The 13,658-nt window shown below is 39.3% G+C and overlaps 1 protein-coding gene and 1 non-coding gene across 3 annotated transcripts in view; both read left to right on the forward strand.

Annotated features, from left to right (window-relative positions):
• HIBADH (3-hydroxyisobutyrate dehydrogenase) overlaps window positions 1-13,658 on the forward strand; it is a 109,892-nt gene that overhangs the window by 4,464 nt on the left and 91,770 nt on the right. For both annotated transcript variants that reach the window (XM_055590527.1, XM_055590526.1), the window contains exon 2: window positions 6,295-6,455. In XM_055590527.1, coding sequence (XP_055446502.1) covers window positions 6,309-6,455 — 147 coding nt within the window. In that variant the 5' untranslated portion in view covers window positions 6,295-6,308. The remainder of the gene's footprint in view (window positions 1-6,294; window positions 6,456-13,658) is intronic.
• LOC129659734 (small nucleolar RNA SNORD56) lies at window positions 13,283-13,353 on the forward strand. The gene has a single exon (XR_008718209.1). It is a non-coding gene; the product is annotated as a small nucleolar RNA SNORD56 (small nucleolar RNA).

Below are 13,658 nucleotides of genomic sequence, written 5' to 3' on the forward strand. Positions count from 1 at the left end.
ACTAAACAGCAATTCCTTTTTTCTCCTCAAACACTATATGTTACTACATATAATGTTCTGAATCTTGCTTTTTTGCCTTAACATATCCTGGAGATTTTTCCCTTATACTTTTAGATAGATAGACCATGTTCTTACGAACATTACATAATATTTCATTGTGTTGATTTTCTATGAAATATTAAGGGCCCTATTAATGTATATTTAGTTATATAAATTAAATGTCCTATTAATATGTATTCAGTTCAGTTTAGTTGCTCAGTCATGTCTGACTCTTTGCAACCCCATGAACCACAGCACACCAGGCCTCCCTGTCCATTGCCAACTCCCGGAGTTCACTCAAACTCATGTCCATCGAGGCAGTAATGCCATCCAACCATCTCATCCTCTGTCATCCCCTTCTCCTCCTGCCCTCAATCTTTCCCAGCATCAGGGTCTTTTCCAATGAGTCAGCTTTTCGCCTCAGGTGGTGAAAATATTGGAGTTTCAGCTTCAAAATCAGTCCTTCTAATGAATACCCAGGACTGATCTCCTTTATGATGGACTGGTTGGATCTCCTTGCAGTGCAAGGGACTCTCAAGAGTCTTCTCCAACACCACAGTTCAAAAGCATCAATTCTTCAGCGCTCAGCTTTCTTTACGGTCCAACTCTCACATCCACACATGACCACAGGAAAAACCATAGCCTTGACTAGATGGACCTTTGTTGATAAAGTATTGTCTCTGCTTTTTAATATGCTGTCTAGTTGGTCATAACTTTCTTTCCAAGGAGTAAGCGTCTTTTAATTTTATGGCTGCAGTCACCATCTGCAGTATTAGTTATTTATAATTTTTCTGTTGTTACAAACATTCCTATAGTAAATTACATTTTTGTGTTTTTCAGAGTTTATATATAGTAGGAGTCAGCACACTGTGGCCCAACAGCTGAACCTCTGTTTTTGTAAATAAAGCTATATTGGAAAATAAGCACAACCACTTGTTTTTATATTGTCTATGGCTGCTTTGAAACTGTAGTGGATGAGTAGAATAGTTGTGACAGAGGCCTGTGGCCCCAGACTGAAATTCTTTACCCCTCACCCTTTAGGAAAAAGTGTCCTGACCCCTTACATATAGTGTATATTCCTAGAAATGTAATTCCTGTTTCAAAGAGTATGCACATTTTAAATTTAAATTTTATAATGAGGTTCAAATGTAGATCTTTTTTTCAAATTGCTGTCTAGGGTTGACATACAATACAATTCTACTGTGTACAAGAGTATATGTGTTTATCAGGAATAACCAGTTGTGCGTTTTATCAGAGAAACAATTGTCCAGCTGATAGGTGAAAATGATACTACATTGCTTTTTTTGCATTATTCTAATTATGACAGAAGTTGAACATTTTTTAAAAGTTTTTTTGGGTATATTCTGTTAACTGTCATTTTGTGATTTTGGCATACTTGAAAACAATGGGTTATTTAAATTTTTCTTATAGATTTTAAAGTTATTTGCATATAAAGTAAAATAGCCCTATATCTATCTTGTGTTTCAAGTGTTCTTCCTAGTTATTTGTGTTTGGTCATGTTTTTGATTTTTTTTTTTTTTGTATATAGATTTGGTAAGTTTTTCCCCTGTGTTTTTTCATGAAAAACTTCAAACATAAAGTATTGAAAGAATAGTGCCACGAACATCTATGTACTCTTTGCTTAGTGTCGATAGTTGTTAACCTTTTGCCAGGTTTGCTTTATTTCTTTCCAAACATGTTCATATCCCACCTGTATTATTTGAAAGTAAAATGCAGATGCCATGACACTTTAAACCCTAAATGATTCAGCATGAATCTCTTAAGAACTGTCTCCTACATAACCAAATTACCACTATCTCAATTAGTGGGCTGCCCTGGTGGCCCAACGGTAGAGAATCTACCTGCCAATGCAGGAGACATGTGTTCGATCCCTAGGTCAGGAAGATGCAAAGATCCCTAGGTCAGGGTTGCAAAAGGAAATGGCAACCCACTCCAGTATTCTTGCTTGGGAAAATTCCATGGACAGTGGAGCCTGGCGGACTGCAGTTCATGGGGTTGCAAGGAGTCAGACATGACTTAGTGACTAAACAACAACAACAAGGCAATTAGAACTTCCTGGTATCATCCTAATGTACAGCTTATATATAAAATTTCATAATTTTCCTTAGAATGTCTTAATGCTTCCTTGGCACCTCCCCAGTCCAGATCCATCCATATTTCACATGTTGCATTTGGTTGATATATCACTTTAGTATCTTTGGACTGAGGAATGTCTTCTCTTGGTTGTTTTTTTGTGAACATGTTGACTTTTTAAAAACAGCTTTATTGCAATATAGTTGACCTACAATAAACTACACATCTTTAACGTGGAGAGTTTGATGGGTTTCGACATGTGAGAAACCATCATGACAATCAAGATAGAGAACATATCCATTCACCCCTTTCCTGCCGATTCCCTCATTCCCCTGCATACGCAGGTTTCTATAATTGTACATTGTCACTGGCTAGATAAATCCTAGCTTAAGAGTCATTTTTTGTTTCAGTCCTTTAAAGATGGTGCTCTCCTATTTTCTCACTCATTTTGATTCTGACAGTAAATCTGCCTTCATTCTTATCTTTGCTCCTCTGTACGTAATGCCTTTTTTCTGTTGGTTGCTTTTGAACGTTTTGATTATGACATGTCTTGTTGCAGTTTTTTTCTTGTTTCTTGTGTTGGAGTTCATTGAGCTTGGCTGCGTGGGGTTTTGGTTTTCATCAGATTTGGAAATTTTTCCCATTAGTTCTTCACATACTTTTCCTGTCCCCACTTTGCTTTCCTCTCCTTTGAGGATTCCAGTTTTGTTGTATATTTGGCTGGTTGAAGCTGTCTCACGGCTCACTGATGGGTTTTGTTTGTTTTTTTTTTAATTCTTTTTTCTCTCTCTGTATTGTGTTTTGGATAGTTTATTGCTTTGTTTTTAAAGTCTTTTCTTCCAGTACTTCTTCCATTATTACATTATAATAAGACCTATTACTGTGTCCTTTTATTACTGTATTTGAAATATTTTTCATATCTGTGTTTTCTATGGCACCACCCTTTATTAGTTCTGAACTTAACTGTGGACTGAATGTTCGCAGCCCTCCAAAATTCATGTGATGAAATCCTAATCCCCACTGTGATAGTATTAGGAGCTGAGGCCTTTGGGAAATAACTGGGTTATAAGGTTGGAACCCTCAAAATGGGATTAGTGTCCTAAACAGAGGCAGGAGAGCCTGTGTTCTCTCTCTGCTCTCCAGAGATACAAGAAAATGGGTCATCTACAAGCCAGGAAGTGGGCTTTCACAGATACTGAATCTGTTGCCTACCTCATCTTGGACTGCCCCAGCTCCAGGTCTGTTAGAAATAAATACCTGTCATTTAAGCCACACAATCTCCTTGCCTGGAGAATCCCAGGGGCGGGGAAGTCTGGTGGGCTGCCATCTTTGGGGTCGCACAGAGTCAGACACGACTGAAGCGACTTAGCAGCAGCAGCAAGCCACACAATCTATGGTTTATTTGTTACAGCAGCTGGAATGGACTGAGACTTTAGATAGTCACTTTTATATTGGTCTTTCTGCCTCCAGGCTGCTCTTACAGTTTAGTTTTTGTACACTGCTGCTCTGTTTCTCTCCTTTTAAAGCATGGTTTGATCAGGTCATTTATCTCGCTCAGCCCTTTCAGTAACTACCTGTTTTAGTCTGCTTAGGCTGCTATAAATAAATACCACAGACTGGGTGGCTTACAAACAATAGAAAACTATTTCTCACAGTTCTGGAGGTTGGGAAGTCCAGAACCAGCGTGTTGGTATATTTAGTGTCAAGTGAGGGCTCACTTCTTGGTTCAAGGACAGCCATCTTTTCCCTGTGTCCTCACAGGGTGGAAGGAGACAAGGGCGCTCCCTGTGGCCTCTTTTGTAAAGGCATTAATGCCATCCTGAGGGTTCTTCCGTCAGGATCTAATAATCATTGCCTCAAGGCCCCACCTCCAAATACCCTCACAGTGGAGGTAATTTTTTCAACATAGAAATTTGGGGGTCACCAAACATTCAGTCTGTGGTACCACTACTTGCTTACAGAAAGTGAAAGTGTTAGTTGCTCTATGGTGTCCGACTCTATGCAGCCCCATGGGCTGTAGCCCAACAGGCTCCTCTGTCCATGAGATTCTCCAGGCAAAAATACTGGAGTGGGTTGCCAAAATACAGTCAAATTGTTTATAGCATACTTTCCAGCCATGTTATGGTTGCATTTTTTTCTTTCAATCTTAATCTTGCTCTTTTGTTTCTGTGTGTGTCCTGTAGGAAGAGTGGATGGTAGTTAAAAATGAAGAACCCAGAGTCAGATTGGCTGGATTTGAATCTTGGCATTACAACAACTTGAATCTGTGCATTTTATTTAAACTAAGTGTCAGGGACCTGAACTGGAAGATAGGCTTAATGATGGGATGTAATGACAGTGCTGTTTATCAAGTGCTTAGTACAGTGTCTGGCATGTAATAAAATTGCCACAACTATTAACTTTTATTATTCATGTTTGCTTGACTTTCCTGTTTGCTTGCATACACTCGTATGCATACTCATTCCTTTTTTGTATGGAACTCCCTTTGTTTCTACTCTCATTCCATTTGAAAGCCTACCCATGCTAAAATACTCAGCTCACATGCTGTTTTTTTCAAGTTCTCCTTTAGTATCAGCATTGTTTTTCATACTTTATCTTTGGCTTTCATGTTTTAGTGTCTGTGTATCTAGTTGTCTTCTTGTGTTTTAAGCTGGTTGAAAGCAAGGATTGTATGTCATTTGTGTCTTTGATGGCATCTGGCATGGTACAAATGATTGCTTCATGTTTATTGAATGTGTAATAAATCATGGTTCTACTTTGCCATAGTTATTGTTTGACTTAGAGTGAGTTGCTGTTAAAATTAACTGCATTTAAATAATAATATTTCTAGTTTCTAATGTTTTTAGTTAAATTATACCTTTTCAAGCTTAACACAGTAGTCAGGCACGCTAGTTACTAGTATTTATGAGAGTTCTCTTACAAAGTATACTTAATATCAAAATAAAAATTCAGTGAGGAGTCATTTCTCTGTCATTAAACCCCTTGTGAACCAGAAAGTTAGGCACAGGACTCCTGTCATGCCCAGAATGTTAAACTCAGCACTAGTAAGGTGGTGATGCATAGAAAGCACACCCATCTTTAATGGAAATGGTAGAGACAGACATGGAGTTTGTGGGAATTAAACATGCTTCTGACCCAAGATGACCTCTTTTTCTTAAGCATTAGGGCTTCGAATAATCTGCTTTTAGGAAATCTCATTACATTGAGATTAAGTTGAAGGAAGAGCAGGGATCCATCAGTTGAGAGGATCTGAAACTTAAAAAGCGTTACTGTGATTAGTCATTATACACTTTACTAAACACTACACAGTTTTAAAACCGGAGTCCTTGAAAGAAAAAGAAATAATAAAGCTGGGAAATGATAGGAGAAAAGGCAAGTGGAATTATTTTGCTTTCTTCTTTCACTGGAGTGTGAACTTTTGGAGGGCAAGGACCATATCATAGAACTTCATGCAGTAAATACTTCTTGAATGGAGTAGTAACACCGTCTAATGCGGAGCTTCTCTGCTGTCTTGCAAAAAGCATTACCTTGAGTTGTATGCCCCAGTGTGACTTCACAAAGTCTTTTATGAAAAGAAAGAAAATAAAATCAAAAACTATATACAGATTTTTAAGAACAGTTTTCTTTTTCTGTGAGTGAAAATGTCTCTTCTCTGAAAGTGCCTGGAGTTGTTAGCCCAAGGTCCTGAGACTGTTTCCGTTGTCATGGAAGCGTCCCCCTGGTCTCATTAGGACCCCGTTTATAAACTGGTGACTTTTAAGTTGAAATACATTTTTCTGGGTTCAGCATTTTATTCAATCTTTTTTTTATACCATCGGAGGAAGTAGTTTCAATAAATGTGAAGGTGGGAAGCTAAAAAGTTTTTCCATTCTTGGTGCTTGTCCAAGATACAGGTTTTACTGAATACTTGCAGTTTTTTTGTACACATTTTTAAAGAAGATAATATAGACAAGAGAATTTAGGATACTTCATTTAACAGGCAACGTAAATAATAGGTACATGGTAACATTATTAAGTTTATTGTTAAAATAGTAAAGGGATGTTGTAGAGGTAGAAAAATTTATGATTATTCCTAGAGAACTGTATATTCAGAAGTGAATATTTAAAATATTTAAAATAAAACATTGTCTGCTCCTGTTAAAAATAATGTGTTGAAACCAGTGTGTTCTAGGTCAATGGCTTCTAAGACTCCAGTTGGATTTATTGGAGTTGGCAACATGGGGAATCCAATGGCAAAAAATCTCATGAAACATGGCTATCCACTTATTATTTATGATGTGTTCCCTGATGCTTGCAAAGAGTTTCTAGATGCAGGTGAACAGGTAAGGCCTTTTCTTAAATTTCGTTTAAGATATTGATGTTTAAAAATGTTTTTCAGATTTTGATATTTGACATTCAAGTAAGTAATAGCTGCTTGGAAGTATACATGATGGATTTGTAAAGTTAACTCATTGTTAATTTTATTTCTTTATATGTAAGATTACATATGTATATATTATATAATATGTAAAATACATGTACACACACACACACACACACACGGGAGACTGTGTACTAGTAACCAAATTGAGAGGTTCCCCCACAAGATACGCAGGAAATTCTTCTTGTACAAGGTGTAGAGTGGTAATTGAGAACTGGATGCAATCCCAGAGCTGGGTGAATACTAAAAAATACTGAAAAATATAGAAAACAGTTAGAGAACAAATAAACTTCTAAATAACAGACTTGAAATAAATACTGAGAAGACGCAGTGTGTATGCAAAGAGCAGGTTTAGGTAACGGAGGCCGTGTGTAGAACTGGATATCCTCTGTCTCCTTCTCCCTTGAGGTTTGTGTGCCAGATGGGGGTGGCTGCAGTGTTGTCTGAGGATGGGTGAGTATCATGTCGGGACTTCTCAGGGCCGGGTTGCGGCTGCGTATGCCCATATAGTCTCTGGATGCTGACAGTGTGCTTCCAGTGCAGCAGGTTACTGATGCTCTTAAGTAGCTTAGGGACTTAGACTTGCTGGAGAGGTTTGATCAGTTCTTTGTTCTGGGACAGGTTGGCCATTACCATCTTTAAGGGTGGACAGGAGTTCCAAGTTGATACTCAGTCTGGGGTGAATTAATTGTTTTTTTCAGGAGTTGAATATTACTTTTTGGGATAACACATCTATTTGATGTTGGCACTTTCCAATAGTTTATGTATTTATTTGTAAAAATAACAATGGTACATAATCTCTAAACAGAGGAAATATCTATTAAATACAGAATTTAATCAAAGTAACAATAGGAAATTCTTTTGGCATTTTGGAGCTAATGTTCCAGATGTTTTCGTGCGTGTGTGTGTTTATGAAAAATCCCATGAATTCCTCTTCCTCTTCCTACCCCTTCTAGTAATAGAGAGGTAGAAATTGAATGGAAGCTGATTTACCGTGGACTGGCAAAGCAGATGCTTAGGGCCTTTCAGATTGTTTCTAATGCCCTTACTCTTCCCTCTGTTCCTGTAGCACTGAACAGATTGCCTGTGGAGAACTGAAACGTTCATCATCCTTTTGTGAATCTCTTTGTTGCTGCTTCCCAGATTGCAGGAGCTTTTTGATGCTCTGCCTAAATTGCCTTGTACTCTGAAGAGTGTGAGGCATTCCCTAACAAAATTCTGATTTTTTTAGTGTTGCTAATTTTGGGTAGATGTGAAGGAAGGTTACCTTAACAATAAGACTTATACTTGAATGAAGGAGACATTTACATTTTAAAAGGGAGAGAGAAGAAACAATATTTAATGAGTACCTACTATGTGTCAGGTCTCTTACTAAATATTTTGTACATATTATCTAATTTTATCTTCACAACAGAAGTATTTTCAGGAAACTGATGCTTGGAGAAGTTAAATAACATCCCCAAGGTTACACGGTGAGTGAATGGCAAGAGCCAGGATCTGAACAAAGGTCTGTCTTTGACTTTGGAGTTAGTCACTAACTAATGAAATTTATGTATGAGACATTTTTAAGTGTATTTTTGGTGTCTTCCTTGATGATTCTGAAATAAGCACCTGTTAACCTGTCTACAACCTAGACTACTAGACAATAAAATGCCTAGATTTCTTTTGGATTAGATGATGTCAGGGCAGTAATGATTATATACCACACCCTACTTAATTGTGTTGTTCTGCACCCATGAAATTTGTTGGAAGTAAATAATAGTTATCTATTAGAATAGATAATATAGTTAGTGAGTATACAGTAGGTTGAACAGGAGCCCCCCCAAAGAAGTAACCTAGAAAACTCTTAAAAGAAAACCTGAGGGTAAATCTTTATGACACTGGATTTGGCAAAGGACTTTTAGGTATGATACCCAAGATCATGAGCAACAGAATAATAAAAAAAAAAAAGACTTCATCAAAATTAAAACCTTTTGTGCTCCAAAGAACACCAGCAAGAAAGTGAAAAGATAACCCACAGAATGGGATTAAATATCTGCAAATCATATATCAAGAAATACCTGGAGTAACAGGCAAATTTTGGCCTTGGAGTACAGAATGAAGCAGGGCAAAGGCTAATAGAGTTTTGCCACGAGAATGCACTGGTTATAGCAAACACCATCTTCCAACAATACAAGAGAAGACTATACGCATGGACATCACCAGATGGTCAATACCAAAATCAAGATTGACTATATTCTTTGCAGCCAAAGATGGAGAAGCTCTATACAGCCAGCAAAAACAAGACCAGGAGCTCACTGTGGCTCAGATCATGAACCCCTTATTGCCAAATTCAGACTTAAAGAAAGTAGGGAAAACCACTAGACCATTCAGGTATGACCTGAATCAAATCCCTTATGATTATACAGTGGAAGTGACAAATAGATTACAGGGATTAGATCTGATAGACAGAGTGCCTGAAGAACTATGGACGGAGGTTCGTGACATTGTACAGGAGGCAGTGATCAAGACCATCCGCCAAAAAAAGAAATGCAAAATGGCTGTCTGAGGAGGCCTTACAAATAGTTGTGAAAAGAAGAGAAGCGAAAGGCAAAGGAGAAAAGGAAAGATATACCCATTTGAATGCAGAGTTCCAAAGAACAGCAAGGAGAGATAAGAAAGCCTTCCTCAGTGATCAGTGCAAAGAAATAGAGGAAAACAATAGAATAGGAAAGACTAGAGATCTCTTCAAGAAAATTAGAGATACCAAGAGAACTTTTCATGCCAAGATGGGTTCAATAAAGGACAGAAATGGTCCTTTATTTGGTATTTATATGGTTATAGACCTAACAGAAGCAGAAGATATTAAGAAGAGGTGGCAAGAATACACAGAACTGTACAAAAAAGATCTTCATGACCCAGATAATCACGATGGCATGATCACTCACCTAGAGCCAGACATCCTGGAATGTGAAGTCAAGTGGGCCTTAGGAAGCATCACTACGAACAAAGCTAGTGTAGGTGATGGAATTCCAGTTGAGGTATTTCAAATCCTAAAAGATGATGCTGTGAAAGTGCTGCACTCAATATGCCAGCAAATTTGGAAAACTCAGCAGTAGCCACAGGACTGGAAAAGGTCAGTTTTCATTCCAATCCCAAAGAAAGGCCATGCCAAAAAATGTTCAAACTAACGCAGAAATGCACTCATCTCACAGCACTAGTAAAATAATGCTCTAAATTCTCCAAGCCAGGCTTCAACAGTATGTGAACCGTGAACTTCCAGATGTTTAAGCCGGATTTAGAAAAGGCAGAGGAACCAGAGATCAAATTGTCAACATCTGTTGGACCATCAAAAAAGCAAGAGAGTTCCTGAAAAACATCTGTTTCTGCTTTGTTGACTATGCCAAAGCCTTTGTGTGGATCACAACAAACTGTGGAAAATTCTTCAAGAGATGGGAATACCATTCCACCTGACCTGGCTCATGAGAAATCTGTATGTAGGTCAAGAAGCAACAGTTAGAACTGGACATGGAACAACAGACTGGTTCTAAATCAGGAAATGAATACATCAAGGCTGTATATTGTCACCCTGCTTATTTAACGTCTATGCAGGGTACATCATACGAAATGCTGGACTGGATAAAGCACAAGCTGGAATCAAGATTGCCAGGAGAAATATTGATAACCTCAGATACGCAAATGACACCACCCTTATAGTAGAAAGGGAAGAAGAACTAAAGAGCCTCTTGATGAAAATGAAAGAGGAGAGTGAAAAAGTTGGCTTAAAACTCAACATTCAGAAAACTAAGATCAAGGCATCTGGTCCCATCACTTCATGGCAAATAAATGGGGAAACAGTGGAAACAGTGGCTCCAGAATCATTGCAGATGGTGACTGCAGCCATGAAATTAAAAGACTCTTGCTCCTTGGAATAAAAGCTATGACCAACCTAGACAGCATATTAAAAAGCAGAGACATTACTTGGCCAACAAAGGTCCGTCTCGTCAAGCCTGTGGTTTTTCCAGTAGTCGTGTATGGATGTGAGAGTTGGACTGTGAAGAAAGCTGAGCACTGAAGAATTGATGCTTTTGAACTATGGTGTTGGAGAAGACTCTTGAGAGTCTCTTGGACTGCAAGGAGATCAAACCAGTCAATCGTAAAGGAAATCAGTCCTGAATAGTCATTGGAGGGACTGATGATGAAGCTGAAACTCCAGTACTTTGGCCACCTGATGCAAAGAACTGACTCATTTGAAAAGACCCTGATGCTGGGAAAGATTGAATGCAGGAGGAGAAGGGGACGACAGAGGATGAGTTGGTTGGATGGCATCACTGACTCAATGGAGTTGAGTTTGAGTAAACTCTGGTAGTTAGTGATGGATGGGGAGGCCTGGCATGATGCAGTCCATGGGGTTGCAAAGAGTCATACACTACTGAGCGACTGAACTGAACTGAAATCATGTATCTGATAAGGACTTGTATCTAGCATGTGTAAAGAAGCCGTGCAACTCAAACAGAAAGACAAGTGACTTAATTAAGTAGGCAACGGATATGAATAGACATTTCCGCAAAGAAGGTATTCAGACAGGCAATAAACACATGAAAAGATGCCAGTATCTTTCATCCTTAGAGAAATGCAGTCAGAATCACAATGAGATTTCCACCCCCTAGGTTGGCTAGAATCACAAAATCAGATGACAAGTGTAAACAAACTGAATTATCACACACTGCTGATGAGAATGTAATTCTACTCCTAGGTATATATGAAAGAGAATGAAAACACATGCCCACACAGGAACTTGTAGATGAGTGGCAACATTATTCATTATAGCCAAAAGACAGAAACAACCTAGATGTCCCATCAGTGATAAGAAAAATGTGGTATATGCATACGATGGTATATTATTCCACCATAAATAAGAATGAGGCAGTGACACATGAAAATCCAGAACAGAGAAATCAAAGTGGATTTGTGGTTGCTTGACTGAGTGACTTCACTTTCACTTTTCACTTTCATGCATTGGAGGAGGAAATGGCAACCCACTCCAGCGTTCTTGCCTGGAGAATCCCAGGGACGGCGGGGCCTTGTAGGCTGCCGTCTATGGGGTTGCACAGAGTCGGACACAACTGAAGCGACTTAGCGGCAGCAGCAGCAGTGCTGGGTGGGAAAGAGGGAGGCAGGCACAAGAGAGAGATAGCTAATGGATATGGGATTTTTTTCTTGAAGTGATACAAAGTTCTAAAATTATGATGGTTGCACATATCTGAAAATACCCTGAAAACCATCAAATTATATACTTTATGTGGGCAAATTATATATCACAATAAAGTTATTGGAAAAAAAAGATAAATGTCCACATTCTAACCCCAGTACTTGTGACAGTGACCTTAATTGGAAATAAGGTCTTTGCAGATGCAATTAGGTTGTGTATCTTGAGATGAGGTCCTCCTGGACTTTGCATGGGCCCTAAAGGCAGTGATGAGCATCCTTACAGAGAGACATAAGGGCAGGCTATGGCAGGTCCTTGCTGACTTCAGAGTTAATGCTGCAGCAAGCCAGGGAGCAGCCGGGGCTACCAGAAGCTAGGAGAGGCAGAGGAGGCTCTTCCTGTGGAGATAGCATGGTGGTGCCTACACCTTGATTTCGTCCTTCTGGCCTCCAGAGCTGTGAGAATAAGGTTCTGTGTTTTAAGCCACCACGCTGTTGGGAACTTGTTGTGGCAGCCACAGGAAACCAATACTGCAAGAGTTTTGGGAACCTGGAACATGACTTTACCACTTAGTGTCTGCAATCCCAGGAGAGATATTTAGTGTCTATATCTCTGTTTCCTCCTAAGAATAATAATAACAACCTTTCTCAGAGAGTTAGTATGAGGATTACATGAATTCGTATTTGTAAAAAGCTTAAAGTCATGCTTGGCATGGTAAGTACTATGTGTGTTAGGTCTAAGTTAGTTCCTAGAAGTCTTTGTTTCCCCTCTGCTGTGCAGAGCTGTAATTCCTTTTTTAATGCTCTCTATTCACGTGACAGTGTCAGAGTCTCTTCTTTGTGAAGAGAAGTTACTTTGATCACTGCAGATTAAGGCTACCTTAGACTCTCCTAGCAAAACAAGGGAGCAGGCAATGGCAACCCACTCCAGTACTCTTGCCTGAAAAATCCCATGGATGGAGGAGCCTGGTAGGCTGCAGTCCATGGGGTCACAAAGAGTCAGACACGATGGAGTGACTTCACTTTCACTTTTCACTTTCATGCACTGGAGAAGGAAATGGCAACCCATTCCAGTGTTCTTGCCTGGAGAATCCCAGGGACGGGGGAGCCTGGTGGGCTGCCGTCTGTGGGGTCGCGCAGAGTCGGACACGACTTAAGCGACTTAGCAGCAGCAGCAGCAGCAAAACAAGGGATAGGACCTTCATTTATTTGCTACTTTGATTGATGTTTCTTGAGTGCTTTTTTTGTGCTGGGTATGGGTATTATAGCCTAGAACAAAATAGTTGCAGTTTTGCCTTTGGGGACCAGCAGGAGGTATTAGATAATCAGATCACACAAATATGTGATTCCAAATTTTGATGTCAAAAGAAAAAGTAGCGTCTCCTCAGTTTTCAGCAAAAAACCTGTATTACATTGGTTTAGAGGGCAGTTAGGGCTGTTTGCTGAAGACTAGCAGTGTAGGCAGATAGCGCAAGAACAAGCAGGATTTATCCAGATGAATAATGGAGACAAAGGAGCAGTTTTCTTTAAAAGTGGAGGGCTCTACAATGATGGCAGTATTTTTTGTCAACAGCAGTTCACCTAGTGAGTGTTGATACTTTGGGTCTGAGTAAAGCTGAGGGTAGAGGGGAAAAAAATAATAAATAAAAGTGGAAGGCTCCCTCTCTAGTTTCTAGAGATTTCTACATTAGGTCAACAAATAGAGATTGAGTACCAGTATGACTCAATTCTCAAGTCCTTCTTTGGAAGGACTGATGTTGAAGCTGAAACTCCAATACTTTGGCCACCTGATGCAAAGAGTTGACTCATTTGAAAAGACCCTGATGCTGGGAAAGATTAAGAGTGGGAGGAGAAGGGGACAACAGAGGATGAGATGGTTGGATGGCATCACTGACTCAATGGACATGAGTTTGAGTGA

The sequence above is a fragment of the Bubalus kerabau genome, chromosome 8 (genome assembly GCF_029407905.1).
Source record: "Bubalus kerabau isolate K-KA32 ecotype Philippines breed swamp buffalo chromosome 8, PCC_UOA_SB_1v2, whole genome shotgun sequence".
In the NCBI taxonomy this organism is placed as follows: Eukaryota; Metazoa; Chordata; class Mammalia; order Artiodactyla; family Bovidae; genus Bubalus; species Bubalus kerabau.